This window comes from Lepidochelys kempii, chromosome 2 (assembly GCF_965140265.1).
Source record: "Lepidochelys kempii isolate rLepKem1 chromosome 2, rLepKem1.hap2, whole genome shotgun sequence".
NCBI classification, from domain to species: Eukaryota; Metazoa; Chordata; order Testudines; family Cheloniidae; genus Lepidochelys; species Lepidochelys kempii.
The window spans coordinates 154,355,171-154,373,639 of NC_133257.1; the positions used below are offsets into that span (position 1 = coordinate 154,355,171).

The 18,469-nt window shown below is 41.5% G+C and overlaps 1 protein-coding gene across 1 annotated transcript in view; it reads right to left on the reverse strand.

Annotated features, from left to right (window-relative positions):
* SLC39A6 (solute carrier family 39 member 6) overlaps window positions 1-18,097 on the reverse strand; it is a 29,963-nt gene extending 11,866 nt beyond the window's left edge. The window contains exons 1-7 of the mRNA XM_073332492.1: window positions 18,020-18,097; window positions 15,653-16,273; window positions 9,619-9,799; window positions 9,188-9,357; window positions 4,447-4,659; window positions 3,173-3,239; window positions 37-414 (exon numbers count right to left, since the gene is read on the reverse strand). Of these exons, the coding sequence (XP_073188593.1) occupies window positions 37-414; window positions 3,173-3,239; window positions 4,447-4,659; window positions 9,188-9,357; window positions 9,619-9,799; window positions 15,653-16,264 (1,621 nt within the window). The 5' untranslated portion in view covers window positions 16,265-16,273; window positions 18,020-18,097. The remainder of the gene's footprint in view (window positions 1-36; window positions 415-3,172; window positions 3,240-4,446; window positions 4,660-9,187; window positions 9,358-9,618; window positions 9,800-15,652; window positions 16,274-18,019) is intronic.
* Window positions 18,098-18,469: the final 372 nt, after the last annotated feature.

Sequence of the window (18,469 nt, forward strand, 5' to 3'; positions counted from 1 at the left end):
AACATGAGAAGGCAAAAGTATTGTATAAACACTTACCGATTGCTAAGCCATCACTGAAGTTGTGTAGTCCATCACCCATAATCACCATCCAGGCTAGAGTAGCTATCCCAGCATCCTTCAGCTCTTCGCGTGAGTAGCGCTGACTGTGGCTGTGTGGATGATGATTCTGGGTATGATGGTGATGCAGAATATGATGGTAGTCATGATGATGGTGACTCAGATGATCTGACTGTCCAAGAGTGTCATGTAAATGAGAATGGCATTTGTTTCTACACCCCCTGGATACATATTCATTGTCTGTTTCCTCTTGATGGGAATGAGCTATCATGACTTCTTCTTCTTCTTGTACCACAGGTTGCTGAGAAATGAAGTGTGATGGATCTTGTGACTCTGTCCCTAAGTAACCTTCAGGCCCTTGTAAATAATAAAATAAATAAGACTACATAACTGTACATAAAAATAAATCACATACAATGTTACGTTACAATAAGAGAAAAGCAAATAAATTCAGAATTGAGACGGACACCTTCTTCCACTGTGACTAAGTATGGCAATATTTTGAATGACTTACCACAATAGTTTCCTTTTAAATATCATCTCAAATTTCCCTAAACTCACCATGAAATTCTACAGAAATGTTACAAAATTATATATATAAAAAAAGTCTTAACTCCTAACTCGTCTCTAAAGACTCATTTCCAAAAACCAAAATCTTCACAAGTTATACTGCGGTGATCTATCTTCTTTCAGCTGATAAAATATATTATTTTTATAGCAACAATAGATTATACCATATCACATATTAAATCATTTGCTAGTTTTTGAACTATTTTTCTTAGGCACAAATGTGTACAGTTTTTATTTTTTAAACTTGCACAGTTTGACTTGTAGCCCAATTGTTTTGAAAATTAAAAAAAGTCTGAAATCACATTGTATGTACTTTTAATGAATTTTAGGCTGAATTATAAGCCACCAAAATCAGAGAAGTTATAATATAAGGATCAATTCTGGCACTTTGTGATGATATAGATGTAACTGATCACTACATAAAAATCCGGAAGTCTGAACTTCCAAAAAATAGTCAGACATATGCACAGAAGGAAAGTATGCAATACAGAAGGACATAGCAAGTTGTATTAAACATTTAATGTCAAGATAGGTCAGTTAAGTTAAGAATTGGCTCTAACTGGCACTTCAGTTAACTTCTTTACCTGCAGTGAGTGACACTGAAAGAGGACAATTCTTGTGTCTTTGGGGGAAAAAAACAAAACAAAAAACGTAATTTGCAATATAATCCTGAAATAAAAATCCCATTGACCTCAGCACCAATGGGAACTGGTTTCTGCAAAATATGATATGCTCCATATAGCCACATAAAAACTACAAATGGGGATCAGTAAAACCAAATTCCACTGTGATACCTATGCAGACAATCAGATATAGAAGAGTTCTGTTTGAGGCTACAGGATCATGTATGGCATGCAACACTAAGCCAACATATGAGCTTTTATGTATTTTCAGGAGAGTCTGGGGTTCTGTCGAATCAAATAGAGAATATTAGTATTCTGGTAGTTCTAGTCAGTGTTAGATGCTTGAGGTGCTTAAAAAACAAGAGACAGAAAATTGGAGAAAAAAATACAGTTAAAAGAAGCCAGAGATAATTTATCATGCCAGAAACAACATCTCCTGTTAACTACAGATAAAAAGTGCTGTCTCCATATAATATGATTGCAGGAGATACACCCATGCGATTTGGGGTCCCTGCAAACTGAACAAAGTTCCTTTTTTAAACTGACTATTTTGGTACTGTTCTACTCGGTGGAGCAGTTCATACATTTTGATTCCAAGAAATGCTTCTGAGATGGTGTTTTGCTCAAGAGTCTGAAAAACGAGTTAAAGCAGTAAAAGTGAAAGTAACCCTTCTAACCCTGAACATAGAAACAGAAATAAACCCAAATCCCCATTTATTTTTTTCAATTGAGTATATGATTCAGCCTTGCAATAGGATCAAGAGGAGAGAGAGGAAGTCCACAGAGGAAGTAACAGAGGCATATAAGGGCACATCTTAAAACCTCTAATGGGGTAACTAGAGAATATGAAGTCCAGGGCTTAAAGGAGTGAGGCAAAGGGGCATAAGTCAACTTCATCTATGCTTTCAATCCACCAACTTCAGTGGGCTTTCACCAAGGAGGTGTATATTTGTTCACAGACAGAACACTGCTGTACTTGGACAAATTTTTGACATGAACTCCCCTCCAGCAAATAATCACACTAATATGCAAGACATTTTATAATTATATTTTCACCTCAGAATTGCTTTAATCTCACTCTTGCTGAGAATGAGGTATTTTGATCACACTGTAATTTAAAACCCAGAATGAGATTACTTAATGTTAATATATCACACACACACAAGCCCTGTTTACACCTACCTTACAATCCAAGTGCTTATCATAGTGGATATTTCAGTAGCCGAGCACACACAGTACTGAAATCAGCCTATAAAAATCAAAAAGCTCAATGTTTTATTGTAAACTTGTACCAGAAGATCTGGACGTTTGGTGGCACTCTTGTTCCATGAAATTTTTAAGGTGTTTTCATTAATGGTCTGATTTGGAGAAATGCTGAATACCTGCAGCTTCCCTCTCCCCAATTAACTTCATCTCGAATTGTGGGTGCTCAGCCCTTCTGAAAATCAAATCCTCGGGTATTTGAAATATGTAAGCTTGAGTGCTTACGTTTTGATACCAGATTTGACACAGGGACTCTTAAAAATCCTTCCTCCATAGAGTTACAGGTACTATTAGTCTAGAAATTGGTAGATGCATAAGCATCTTAAACTTCTGTAGACAGAAGGGCTTAAACAGAACAGTTTTGATTTCCAGTGCTCAATCCTGTATCACAAGAGTAGAAGCTTAAAAATTCAGAAAACACATGGACTACTTCGAACCCCTATCAACATTAAAAAAAGGTTAAAAATCAACTTACTTAGGGTCAATCCTCTGCATACCAACGTGTATCAAGATTTTGTTTCAGGAAAGATTTAATTAACCTAGCTACACAGTGATCCAGTCAACAGTAAGTGAAAGGATCAATGAGCCTTCAATAGCATAGAAAAGATTCTTTACCCTTTTGATTGATACAATTGTGCAGTAGTATTACTAAGACTTACGATAATCTGCATCTAATTTTTCTTCATTTGTTGAAAACTTCTTACTTTCTGCATCTTCATTTTTTTTCTGACTCCAAAAGAAAAATTGAAGTTATAAATATTTTACTTATTTTTCAGGATATACATGAGCAATACACAGTATATTTATAAAATTATGCAGCATGAAAATCAAGAGGACAGCATGGAGATATCCAAAGAATACATAATCAGGAAGATGACTAGAACGTCAGCAGAAGCAGAGTAAGAAGTAGAGTAAAAAGGCAAAGAATTAGCTAGGGTACAGAGGGAAAAAAAATGTCACAATGAGCAGGCATAAGGATTTATACAGAATTACACAGTAACTATAGTTCCACTTTATACTTGAAACACTTCTAAAGCCTCACAAAATGCCAATTTTTTCCCTATTGTAGTGTTTAACGCATACTCAAATTTTAAACAAATGTCTCTTTAAAACATGATGAAAACCAAGTATCTGCTCTGCCTGGGAACTATTTGCCCAGAGGTACCTTGCAAAGAGCAAAGAACTTTAGCTGTAGTTATGGAGACTGATCCTGCCAACCTCATGAGTATTGGGGGGAGGGATAGCTCAGTGGTTTGAGCACTGGCCTGCTAAATCAAGGGTTGTGAGTTCAATCCTTGAGGGGGCCATTTGGGATCTGGGGCAAAAATTGGGGATTGGTCCTGCTTTGAGCAGGGGGTTGGACTAGATGACCTCCTGAGGTCCCTTCCAACCCTGCTATTCTATGATTTCTTACCCATTTTTACACTATGCAGCTTGCTACAGTGGGCACCATTTTGTAAAATAACATTTACACCCACAGTAGTTAGAATAGGAATAACACCAATGATGTAAGTGTAAGGACTACCATAACAATCCCAATATAGTAATCACTGGGATTTTTGGAGGGAGGAGGAGGAGAATGATGTGGTTTTTGTTGTTTTAAGATGGTACTCACTGTAAATCAGGTCTTTCACTGTAACTTCAAGGTAAACAACTGAAAGATGCAGACTGAATTATCTGCTTGTGCAAGAAAACAGTTAACAGAATTCTTTTTAGGAATATAAATACATGTCTACTCTGAAGGAGGAAAGATGGTTAGGATCACCCAAAGTATAGTACTATACACTTATAAGCAAAAATTGAGTTGTGAGCACATTCCTCATTAGGTACCAAATCTAATCAACAAGCTGCTCTCTACAAAAGACTAATTTTAATATCCACAGACACGACTATTACATAGTGCAATGAGGCTTCAAAAATGTAATTTCCCTACCTTTTTCTTCTTGTCTTTAAACTGCTTAATTAAAGTGATCAAATGCTCAGCTAGAAACATGAAATACAGGCCTCCAAGGGCTGTCAGTCCTTTCCATGTGGAATCCAAATAAGCAGTTTCTTCTACACTTTGAAAGACAAGATGCTTGAACAGGGCATCTTTATTTTGTTCAAGTAAAAGTTTCTCGTGGTGATGGTGATGATTTCCATGAGACTAAGGGAAATTCAAAAAAAAAATAAAAATTCAAGTTCCACTAATTCAGGATAAATTTCAGTACAACAGAAGAAAAAACTGAAAGGTGCTCTGTGGCTCATTTTTATTGATTCCAGAGACAAATCTTATTACTTTCTTAAATGTGAGAAAGAACTATAAATGAAAACAACTCAAAATGGATTAAACGGCTGTGATGTTTGTGGGTAAAGGGAAATATTTAAAGAGTACATGCAGACCCAGCCATCACCCTCTACCAAGTGTGCATATGCACCTTTCATTAGAATGGTTTGCAACATTAGGATGCTCTTGCTAAATCCTCAGCTAGTAGTGGTGGCCCAGACCACCATTTTTACTGCCTCATCTATAGCTGACAAAAAAGCTAGGAACATTCCTTTCTAATACAGACCACACAATAGTGACCCAAGCCTTTGCCTGCTCTCAGAGGACCCCATCTCTGGGGCTCTCCCCCATTGGGAGGCTACTTGAACCAAAGTTGGGCAGCTTTCAGGGCAGGAGAGAAGGACTTCTGCTTAACTTTTTCATGAGTTTGTCTTATTCCAGAAAATTCTGCTGCCAATATATTTTTTGAGGTGGCAGCAACAGTAATTTTGTTTAATGTACACGTTGATTAAATTTATGTTTTGAAACAGTAAATGGCATTCACTTCCTATGACAATAAATAAATCGCTGGTTAAATAGAGCAGAAAGGATCAAAATAATCTGCTAGCTAAAAAAAGATCCCACAACTCAGGCAGATTAGTGTTAAGGTGAATCCAAGGGTGTATAATGAATAAACCATCTGACAGAAGCACCATTATGGAGACTGAATTTTAATATCGGGGAAAACAAAAATCTAGGTATTGCATTATAAGTGCTCTAAAAAGACGACTGTTTAGCACTAAAAATCAAACTATTCCCTCTCCCATTTTTTTGCCAGGTATGTTGGATCTAGGGCAGCAGTTAAACAAGTCAACTCTATTCCCAAAGTAGTCTTGATAGGAGTGTGAAAGTTATTTTGCATTTTTTTGCGCTTTTTGGGGGAGGCGGGGGAGTGGGAGTGGAGGGCATGCAGAGAGAATAAAATGACACCTATTTGAACAAGACAAAATCATAAGGGAAAAATTTGATAACAATGATAAATTTACTCATTTTCACTCTCAGTTGTATAGTAGTAAATTTTCCAGATGGAGATACACAAATCTAGAGTTTCTGACCAGATTTAATTCCTTAGGTCAAATTTTGAGGTAGAGGTGCATTCCCCTAAAAAGCCCCAATGCATTCCTAAAGTATAGTTTCTTGTCCAGTATGAAAGAGGAAATCCCCTGAGGTCCAGATTCAGACCTTATATAAGCATGGTACAACTCCCATAAAACACTCTGGATCAAATGCAATAGTCACAGTGTAAGTGGGTTGGAAAATGAGTGTAAACTAAGGATGTCAAGCAGTTAAAAAAAATTAATTGCACGATGAATCGCACTGTTAAACAATAATAGAATACCATTTCTTTAAATAGTTTTGGATATTTTCATTTTTAAATATATTTATTTCAATTACAACACAGCATAGAAAATGTACAGTACTCACTTTATATTTATTTTTGATTATAAATATTTGCACTGTAAAAAACAAAAGAAATAGTATTTTTCAATTCACCTACTACAAGTACTGTAGTGTAATTTCTTTATCAGGAAAGTTTAACTTACAAATGTAGAATTATGTACAAAAAATAACTGCATTCAAAAAATAAAAATGTAAAACTTTAGAGCCTACAAGTCCATTCGGTCCTACTTCTTGTTCAGCCAATTGCTCAGACAAACAAGTTTGTTTATATTTGCAGGAGATAATACTGCCTGCTTCTTATTTACAATGTCCCCTGAAAGCGAGAACAGGCCTTTGCATAGCACTGTTGTAGCCAGCGCTGCAAGATATTTATGTACCAGATGTCCTAAAGATTCATATGTCCCTTCACGCTTCTACCACCGTTCCAGAGGTCATGCGTCCATGCTGATAACTGGTTGTGCTCGATAACCATCCAAAGCAGTGCGGACCCGATGCATGTTCATTTTCACCATCTGAGTCAAATGTGACCAGCAGAAGGTGGATTTTCTTTTTTGGTGGTTCGGGTTCTGTAGTTTCTGTATCAGAATGTTGCTTCTGAAAGCATGCTCTACATCTCGTCCCTCTCAGATTTTGGAAGGCAATTTAGATTCTTAAACCTTGGGTTGAGTGATGTAGCTATCTTTAGAAATCTCACATGGTACCTTCTTTGTGTTTTGTCAAACCTGCAGTGAAAATGTTCTTAAAATGAAGAACATGTGCTGTGTCATCATCCAAGACTGCTATAACACGAAATATATGGAAGAATGTGGGCAAAACAGAGCTGAAGACATAGTTCTCCCCCAAGGAGTTCAGTCACAAATTTAATTAAAGCATTATTTTTTAGCGAGCATCATTAGCATGGAGGCATGTCCTCTGGAATGGTGGCCGAAGCATGAAGGGGCATACGAATGTTTAGCATATCTGGCACATAAATACCACACAACGCCGACTACAAAAGTGCCATGCGAATGCCTGTTCTCACTTTCAGGGGACATTGTAAATAAGAAGCAGGCAGCATTATCTCATGTAAATGTAAACAATCTTGTTTGTCTTAGCAATTGGCTGAACAAGAAGTAGGACTGAGTGGACTTGTAGGCTCTAAAGTTTTACATTGTTTTATTTTTTGAATGCAGTTATTTTTTTGTACATAATTCTATATTTGTAAGTTAAACTTTCATGATAAAAAGGATTACACTTCAGTATTTGTATGAGGTGAATTGAAAAATAATGTTTCTTTTGTTTGCCATTTTTACAGTGCAAACATTTGTAATAAAAATAATATAAAGTGAGCATTGTCAACTTTTCATTCTGTGTTGTAACTGAAATCAATATATTTAAAAATGTAGAAAAACATCCAAAAATACGTAGTAAGTTTCATATTCTATTGGTATTTGTTTATCAGTGCAATTAAAACGGATTAATCGGGATTAATTTTTTTAATCCTGATTACTTTGAGTTAATCACATGCATTAACTGCGATTGACAGCCCTAGTGTAAACATTAAAGTAGTGTAGCTTGTACTAAACGGACATTAAGTGTGAAAAACAAATGTATCTTGAACATCAAGGAACACAGGAACACAAAAAGCAACTTTCAGGAGGGTGCAAGATAAAGAAAAGCAGCCTGACAAAAGGGTCAGAGCTGTTCTTAATCAGGACCTGCTTTTCCTGCTCCACTCCCTGGTGTGAGAGAATTACTCTTATTGTACCCACCCACCAAATGCCAAATCAGTGCAAGTGCAACTACCTTAATATATGCGCCCAAGTTCCTGTCCCAGTTACGACACTGCTGAATTTAGGCCTGAAGGCTAGTACTTAGCACTTTTGTACACGAGAAGAGTGCTAGTGGAGGTTCTTATGAAGAAGCGTATAGCACTCAGCAGCAGTGCTGCTTTTGTTGCTTCTTTTGAAAATTTTCAAGTTAAGATATATTAGCAACCCCTTAATTGCAGCATAAGTATGGTTCAAGCATCACTGAGAATACTGCTTTCACAAAGCCAGTCTTCCATAAGGTTTGTAAGTAAAGAACATACAATAAAGCATGCTGGATTTTCAGGATACTTGCACCCCAAGCACAGAGGCCCAAGTGCCTCCAGAATCTGAGAAACAGGTCAACAATATAATTAACTGAAGGGAGTAAGGAAAAACCTACACATACAGAAAGCAAGGCTTTCAACTCACTGCATAACACTTAGTTTTACTGATGGAGCGTACCACAGGGTTGGACTGTCCCTGTACTATAAGTCCGGCACATAGACGTCCCTAGAGACAGAATTTTATAGGGATTCTAGTCCAGTTCCATTCTTGACCTAAGTTGAGTCTCTTCAACCCCATCACATGGGTAAGTGGTCTGGTATTAAACCTCTCAAAGTGTTGTGTTCCCAGCATTTCTCAGATGCTCCATTCAGAGGATAAGCAATGTCAGCATTTGAATGTTGTAATTATCTCTCTCCCATCACACTGGAAAGAGATAATGGAGCTATTTCTATTTCTCAAAAAAAAAAATTAAAAAAAAATAAAAAAAAAATCAGGAGGTAGGGGAAGAGGGTGAAAAGAAAAAAAAAAATACCGAAAGGATTTTAAATTGCTGATCTACAAGCGCAACTTGTGTGTGAGGCACTGAGTAATGTACAAGAACGTTGCAAACCAATGTATGATAGTGCAACTGCATGCGTTGTGGGGAATCCTAATCAGATCAGAAACAGCAGCTACAGTTCTACATAGATTACTTGAAGGTAGATCATTTTTTCTTATTAGGTTAATACAAGTTTTCATTAATGTCAATAAACCAGTAGGTTTGGTAGACAGCCAAACCAAGTGTTAGTAGGCTTCCTAAAGCACTTGACATTGATAATAAGGTAATAAAGCCATATTTCACTAACATTTTTCAAGTTAAGATGAATGATTTAATACGAGTAAAAAATACTTACATGTGGAAGGAGATGTAAAAAAGCATCTCCACTCAGAGTCCCAACAGCCAGTGACACAAGGAAACTTAGAAGAAACTTGAAAAATACACGATTCATCAGCGGTATCAATATAACACCCAATAAAGAAAGAAAACTGATGATGGAGATTGATATAAGACCACCAATCCAAGCTGGTAAGAGAAATACAAAATATATCAGATGATGCTTGCTTTCTTCAAAACACTGATTTAGACGTTAATAACTAAGAAAATCCCCAGGATAAGGGTGTCTAGAAAGAACTCTTTGTACAGCATATAGAAAAGTCAAGTATCTAAGAAAAAATAATAGTTTAGAATCTAAATATTTATATTAGCTATAAAAAGAAGCAAATTTCAAGTGCGAATGATTGTTGGTAAGATTTATTCTAAATTTAAAAAGAAATTAAAACCTACCTATTTGCAAAGAATAGCTTTTTGGAGGGCTTTCAGTCTTTTCACTAGCTGCATGGATTATGCAGTGTTTGCCATCAATCTGGTTAATAATTGCTGGACAAAGATAGCTGAATTCTGTAGCAGTCAACAATACTTGTGTGCTTATTCCATGAGACGTCATCAGTTTTGATACATTGAAGCACTGCAGAAAGAAAAACCCAGTTTAAGATGAATAAGAACAGAAGTACTATCATATCCTAGAAAAACTTCAAGAGCAGTCCAATACCAGTTCAAAATACAGTAGCACCTCCCTAAAATAGTTAAATCAATTTTAGCCAAGGTCAGTCGCTAAGGTTGGTAACAAGCTGACTTCAGCTAAATAAACTTTTGCAAGTTTTATTCTGAAATAATTGTCAATGCACAGGCACCAAAACAGTTAAACCTATCAGTTCACACCTTTTGTTGTTTCAGTTCAAATTTGTGTGTAGATGGAAGCAGCCTCTATTCACTACACCCTAACCAAGAAGATACCCATCATTGAAGACACTGAAATCGAATCTCCCTCAAGATTCTATCCTTTCTTGTGTCTACAGTACATGTTGCATACACCTAAGGGAGGTGGACAATGCTAGCAGTACATTTCTCGTTCCATGGGCTAGCCTCAGCCTCCGGACTCGAGAGTTAATTGGACAACATTGCCAGCTGGATGCATGAGCTGACTCATTCCTAATTGAAGGAAGACAGAAATCATGCTGGAGGAAGAAGGCCTTCTTATGAGAGGCTCGTAATAAATCTTTTCAATCACATCATTTCGATCGAAAGTCATGTTCTGAACATGTTTCTTCCTGCAACTATCTTTGTATTCCACACTACTTGCAGTCTTTAAAAGTCTAGTCATTCCTCTTTAGTAGGGCTGCCAGCCTTGTTTCTCCTCTGCTTGTGAAAAATGAAATATGCCTCAACACTGAATTCAGAACCTGTGATTATGCGCGCACACACACACACCCTGAACTATTTAGCTTAGCTACCTCAAGTAGGGTAAATAGGCTTCAAAGAGGATCTGCTGATTTTTAAAGCCCTTAATGGTGAAGGATTTGGCTGTAGGAAAAGCTCTCATTACAGTGGTTTTATTTAGTGACACCAGCCAGCAGTTCCATGAGCATCCCTTTCCCCTTTTAAAAAAGAAAGAGAAAAGACATTTTATTTTCATTTGGGTTTGCCTCTACAAAACCTCCCCCACCTCTTAAGAAAAGAGGTAGGATCCAGCACTCAAAAAAAAAAAAAAAAAAAAAAAAGGTATGTTTGTGATTGAATTTTAATAATCTGTGCAACAGTACCAGTGGAAGGTAGTAGTGGGGTGAATATATACATATTACTTTAACAAAAACAAGATACTTCAGAATTAATTGGACATAGTCAAAAACAAAAGCCTTCTTTTGGGGAAAAAAGCCTTACATTTTACAGAAGAGGACACTGAATGACAGCTACCATGTCCTTACTAAAGGCAAGTTTACACTACAGCACTACATCGGCACAGCTGTACCGATGCAACTGTGCCACTGTAGTGCATCTGGTGAAGATGCGCGATGCCGATGTCTCCCATCGGCATAGTTACTCCACCTTAGCGAGAAGCAGAAGCTATGTCAGCAGGAAACATAGTGCCAGTGTGGACAGCGTGCAACTTGTGTTGCTTGGGATTGGGCGAAGAAGAGGGCTTTTTCACACCCCTGAGCCACATAAGTTATATTGACTTAGATATCGCTTAGGTAACGTAGACCTACCCTAAGAAGCAGGAGAAGTTAGGATAGGAAGAAACTTAGTCTGCATTGAAATGAATGGGAAAAGCATTAAAGACACTGAAGGGTTTTTTGTTTTTTTTTAAGTTTCATTACACTTAAGGCTTCCAGCTAAATTTTATATTATTGTCAGAATGGTTTCAGGAATATCTCAGTGCCCGTATGTCCCTTCCATGCTTCAAGCCCCTCGTAGATCCCATCATTCCCTCAGATCATCTGCCTGTCCTGACCTCAGGTCCATCCCACCTAAACTTCACCTTCTCAAAACCATGCTCCAACTTGAAAATACAGGGTAGCAGCAGGGAAGTGGAAGTGAAAGTGAAATGAGAGGATTATCATTTTTCAGGGACAGAGATGCAAGTATCTACGGCAGCTCTAATTACAGAAATAAAGAAAGCGCAGACAGCAGCTTTCACCAGAGAATGAGAATGTTTTACAAAGGTGATTATTTTCCCCATTTTAAAAGGGGAAAGTAAGGCACAGCAAGACTTATTTGCCTGATCACAGAAGAGTAAGTCAATTGCAGAGTGGTGAACAGAATTTAGGGCTCCCAACCTCTAGAATACAAGTTTATACCAGATTACATTTACCAAAGATGATTAGTAAATATACATAATGAAACTTGCATAAAATCCATACTTAAGTTCCAAGGCCTCTCATTGATTTCTATGTAGGATGAATTACTTTCTGTCCATGAAGGAGGAGTGCTGGGGCAGAGACGGGCTCCACCTTATGAAGAGAGGGAAGAGCATCTTTGCGAGCAGGCTGGCTAACCTAGTGAGGAGGTTTAAACTAGGTTCACCGGGGGAAGGAGACCAAAGCCCTGAGTAAGTGGGAAAGCGGGATACCGGGAGGAAGCACAGGCAGGAACGTCTGTGAGGGGTGATCAGCAGGTTATCTCAAGTGCTTATATACAAATGCACAAAGCCTTGGAAACAAGCAGGAAGAACTGGAGGTCCTGGTGCTGTCAAGGAATTAGGACGTGATTGGAGTAACAGAGACTTGGTGGGATAACTCACATGACTGGAGTACTGTCATGGATGGTTATAAACTGTTCAGGAAGGACAGGCAGGGCAGAAAAGGTGGGGGAGTAGCACTGTATGTAAGGGAGCAGTATGACTGCTCAGAGCTCCGATATGAAACTGCAGAAAAACCTGAGTGTCTCTGGATTAAGTTTAGAAGTGTGAGCAACAAGAGTGATGTAGTGGTGGGAGTCTGCTATAGACCACTGGACCAGAGGGATGAGGCTTTCTTCCGGCAACTCGCAGAAGCTACTAGATCGCATGCCCGGGTTCTCATGGGTGACTTTAATTTTCCTGATATCTGCTGGGAGAGCAATACAGCGGTGCATAGACAATCCAGGAAGTTTTTGTAAAACGTAGGGGACAATTTCCTGGTGCAAGTGCTAGAGGAGCCAACTGGGGGGGAGCTTTTCTTGACCTGCTGCTCACAAACCGGGAAGAATTAGTGGGGGAAGCAAAAGTGGATGGGAATTTGGGAGACAGTGACCATGAGTTGGTTGAGTTCAGGATCCTGACACAGGGAAGAAAGGTAAGCAGCAGGATACGGACCCTGGACTTCAGGAAAGCAGACTTCGACTCCCTCAGGGAACGGATGGGTAGGATCCCCTGGGGGACTAACATGAAGGGGAAAGGAGTCCAGGAAAGCTGGCTGTATTTCAAGAAATCCCTGTTGAGGTTACAGGGACAAACCATCCCGATGTGTCGAAAGAATAGTAAATATGGCAGGCGACCAGCTTGGCTTAACGATGAAATCCTAGTGGATCTTAAACATAAAGAAGCTTACAAGAAGTGGAAGGTTGGACATATGACCAGGGAAGAGTATAAAAATATTGCTCGGGCATGTAGGAATGAAATCAGGAGGACCAAATCGCACCTGGAGCTGCAGCTAGCAAGAGCTGTCAAGAGTAACAAGAAGGGTTTCTTCAGGTATGTTGGCAACAAGAAGAAAGCCAAGGAAAGTGTGGGCCCCTTACTGAATGAGGGAGGCAACCTAGTGACAGAGGATGTGGAAAAAGCTAATGTACTCAATGCTTTTTTTGCCTGTCTTCACTAACAAGGTCAGCTCCCAGACTGCTGCGCTGGGCATCACAGCATGGGGAGTAGATGGCCAGCCCTCTGTGGAGAAAGAGGTGGTTAGGGATTATTTAGAAAAGCTGGAGGTGCACAAGTCCATGGGGCCGGACGTGTTGCATCTGAGAGTGCTAAAGGAATTTGCGGCTGTGATTGCAGAGCCATTGGCCATTATCTTTGAAAACTCGTGGCGAACGAGGAAATCCCAGATGACTCGAAAAAGGCTAATGTAGTGCCAATCTTTAAAAAAGGGAAGGAGGAGGATCCTGGGAACTACAGGCCAGTCAGCTTCACCTCAGTCCCCGGAGAAATCCTGGAGCAGGTCCTCAAAGAATCAATCCTGAAGCACTTACATGAGAGGAAAGTGATCAGGAACAGTCAACATGGATTCACCAAGGGAAGGTCATACCTGACTAATCTAATCGCCTTCTATGATGAGATTACTGGTTCTGTGGATGAAGGGAAAGAAGTGGATGTATTGTTTCTTGACTTTAGCAAAGCTTTTGACATGGTCTCCCACAGTATTCTTGTCAGCAAGTTAAAGAAGTATGGGCTGGATGAATGGACTATAAGGTGGGTAGAAAGTTGGCTAGATTGTCGGGCTCAACGGGTAGTGATCAATGGCTCCATGTCTAGTTGGCAGCCGGTGTCAAGTGGAGTGCCCCAGGGGTTGGTCCTGGGGCCGGTTTTGTTCAATATCTTCATAAATGATCTGGAGGATGGTGTGGATTGCACTCTCAGCAAATTTGCGGATGATACTAAACTAGGAGGAGTGGTAGATACGCTGGAGGGCAGGGATAGGATACAGAGGGACCTAGACAAATTGGAGGATTGGGCCAAAAGAAATCTGATGAGGTTCAATAAGGATAAGCGCAAGGTCCTGCACTTAGGACGGAAGAACCCCATGCACCGCTACAGACTAGGGACCGAATAGCTAGGCAGCAGTTCTGCGGAAAAGGACCTAGGGGTGACAGTGGACGAGAAGCTGGATATGAGTCAGCAGTGTGCCCTTGTTGCCAAGAAGGCCAATGGCATTTTGGGATGTATAAGTAGGGGCATAGCAAGCAGATCGAGGGACATGATCACCCCCCTCTATTCGACATTGGTGAGGCCTCATCTGGAGTACTATGTCCAGTTTTGGGCCCCACACTACAAGGAGGATGTGGATAAATTGGAGAGAGTCCAGTGAAGGGCAACAAAAATGATTAGGGGTCTGGCACACATGACTTATGAGGAAAGGCTGAGGGAACTGGGATTGTTTAGTCTGCAGAAGAGAAGAATGAGGGGGGATTTGATAGCTGCTTTCAACTATCCGAGAGGTAGTTCCAGAGAGGATGGTTCTAGACTACTCTCAGTGGTAGAAGAGGACAGGACAAGGAGTAATGGTCTCAAGTTGCAGTGGGGGAGGTTTAGGTTGGATATTAGAAAAAACTTTTTCATTAAGAGGGTGGTGAAACACTGGAATGCGTTACGTAGGGAGGTGGTAGAATCTCCTTCCTTAGAAGTTTTTAAGGTCAGGGTTGACGAAGCCCTGGCTGGGATGATTTAATTGGGGATTGGTCCTGCTTTGAGCAGGGGGTTGGACTAGATGACCTCCTGAGGTCCCTTCCAACCCTGATATTCTGTGATTCTAGCCTTTTACTTGAAGCAGAAAAATGTAAGCCTACCTGGAATAAGTTCAGCAATATGCATGGTTATAGAAATGTTAAACTTTCAAAGAGTACTATTTGTTTTTAAATTTTTTTTATCTACCCTTTTCTACACCATAAGAAAACGTAATTGTTTTCCTATAATAAGGATCAAAAACTTTCACATACTTGTGTCAGACATTAACTAGTCTTAAAATGTTCTCCTAAAGAGAGAAACCAGAAAGATTAAAAAAAATAAATCAAATATTACAACTCAGTGTACAAACCAGAATGCATAACTATTCCACACACACACACCTCTTTCATCAAGATTCCTAGAAGTTAAATGAATGTCTCTGGAAGACAAACCATACTAACACACTTCTAATGGGGATATGCCCCCAAGAAGAGTACAGAACACTAGTCTCACTTCTTGTGTATTTTGGTTTTTAAATTTATAATACATGTAACTTCCTCTTTCCGATTCCCTTAGGGAAAGAAGTGATTCATTAGTTTTTCCATTAACAAGTAAACTCACACTGCTGCTGTCTGTGACATTCATGGCACTGGGGCTGGTTAGACTTATATGAACAGGCTTCACTTCTCTGGTTTCTGAATTCTGTAACATAGGATTGCCATCTGTAGCAGTGGTGTTGGTATATGCAGTTATTTCCATAACAGTGTTTTTGTTGCTTATCAAGTTCTGCTTGTGCTCAGCGTTTTCTATTCTTTGTAATTCCTTTGCCTGACCATTACTAGGATCTTTATTTATACCACCAGATTCATGATTTGGGCAATCTGTTCTCTCTAAGTTTTTGCTTAGCATAACATGGTTATGATGAAGATGATGATCATGATCGTGATCATGGCCAATAGTGATACTTTTCACTTTATCTATTCCTATGTTTTGCAGCAACTTTCTAAATCCTTCAATAGTCAAAGTATTGTTCTCCCCATAACGTTGGAAAAGTTCCTGAAGGTGATGCTTCTGCATAAGTGCTGCCAAGTCAGTGTTGACACCAGCTGCCTTATCTGGAATTAATTTCTCAGAGGTCTGTGCAACAGTAGCCAGCTCTACTTCATGACGATGACTTTTGCAGAACAATATGCAAAATGACAGAAGAAAGGTCATCAGAAGCTCATTCTCCATTGCAGCTTCCTATAAAAAAGGAATGACAAAAAAAAGTTATGAGACAGCACATATGTGCTGTAGTGCAACTCACTGTCTAATTTAGCTGATCTGAATTATTACCAGAAAAGGTGCCATAGCAAGAGGAATATCCATCAGTTGAAACCTGGCTTATATTGGTTTAGCTTGTTGGTAAATTTACAAGAGGCAAGCTAAACCAACATAAACCAGTGAGAGAGCATCATCACGCAGAAGTTCAACTAGTTTAACGACACTGGTTTAAAGTTAAATTGGTGCAACTGTGTTTAGACCAGCCCTGTAAGATAGCGTTTGACCAAACTCAACATTGCAGTAGGGGAAACTGTGCTGCTGAAGATTTTAGAGCAGTGGTTTTAGAGCAGTGGCAACCCAGTTGAAGAAAACTGTTGATGCCAACGGGTTTGGGGTATGGGAGGGGCTCAGGGTTGGGGGTGAGGGCTGCGGCTGGGGATGAGGGGTTTGGGTGCAGGAAGGGGCTCTGGGTTTGGGGGGGGCTCAGAGGAGGGGCAGGGAATTGGGCCACAGGCTTACCTCAGGCAGCTCTCTGTCAGTGGCACTGCGGGGGTGCAGAGGCAGGCTTCCTGCCTGTCTTGGGACCACGGACCACCCTGCACCCCGGAAGCGGCCAGCAGCAGGTCTGGCTCCTAGGCGGAGGTGCGCAAGCTACTCTGCGCAGCTGTTGCCTGCAGGCACTGCCCTCTCCAGCTCCCACTGGCCACAAACTGGCCAATGGAAGTGCGGAGCCAGCGCAGCACACAGTGCCCAATGCCCCCCGGCAGGAGCTGGACCTGCTGCTGCCTGCTTCTGGGGCGTGGTGTTGGAAATGGTAGGACTAGCCTGCCTTAGCTTGGCAGCACCACTGACAGGACTTTTAACGGCCCCGTCGGCCATAAGGTAGGAACTACAGATTCAGACCCTTAAACTCTGATTTTTAAAACACTTAAGCTTGTGCTTAATTTTACACATCATGGGACTACTCAGATGCTTTGTTCGAAGCCTGTGCACGAGCATTTGCAGTATCAGAATCTTAGTTTACAAGCAGTAGACAAAGTGTTTACTTCATATTGTGAAGAAGTTGCCCCATATGCTCCATGGACCCTGAACACAAAATACTCAGTTAAATTTCCCACTGACTATGAACAACAGCACGTTCAGTTAAGATTTGTACTTCAAAATTAGCGTGTCCATCTCTTATCAATCTAATGCAACTTTTCTCCAATTATCTCCAATACCCCGGACCAATCCCCTACCGCATCTGGTCCATTTCTAATATTAAACAAATTGCGAAGAGGTGAAGCCAGCCCTGGACAGATGTGCGACTCAGACGACACATTAATTGCACATATGACAAACAGCGGCGCCGGGGCTTGGGGCCTATCAGTGAGTGAGTACGCTAAGGCAGCGCGAAGGCAGATCCGGCCCAGCTCGGAGGACACTGCTCCCCTCCGTACAACTGGAGTGCGGGGGGCCGGGATCCCCACGCGGGCAGCCGGCTGGGCGGGGCACTTCCCCAGGCAGGAGACCGGCCTCCGCCTATGCGCCCCGCTCAGGCATCGCCCGCATGCCGGGCGGGGCTCGGGGCCGAGGCTCGCGGGCCGGCCGCAGTAGGAGCCAAACAAGCCCGGCACAGGCGGGCGCCATCCCCACCAGCCCACGTGGCCTCCCCGGGGAGTCACGGCCGCGCAGGCCCGGCCCGGTCCCGCCTCCCCTCACACCGCTCCGGCGGGGACAATTCACCTCCTCCTGCAGCCGCCCCGCGCCCCGGCTCCTCAGCGCACCCCCGCCGCCCTCTCCCCTTCCGGCTTCGTTCCCAAGCCCAGCGGCCCGCCGGGCAGCCAATCAGGATGTAGCGGAATGTCACGGGTTGACTCCGAGCCAATGGGCACAGGAACCGCGGGCCCCGCCCCCTAGCGGCGAACGCAGGCCGCGCGCCGGCTCGGCGGCAGTTGGGCGAGCGGCCCGGGGTACGCGAGCGCGCTGCCCCGTCCCGTTCCCACTGGTGCCTGCGGGGCCCGCTCCAGGGCGCGGGGTTCGGCTGCTCGCGCGTCCCCCTCGGCAGCCGTGGTCGGGGCCAGGGCTGGAGACCCCTGGGCGGCGGCGACTGCCCGGGAGACCCCGCGGAAGGCGGAACGGCCCCAGCGCCGCTGGGCTGGGCTTAGAGGGCGGGCTGGGCTTAGAGGGCGGCCC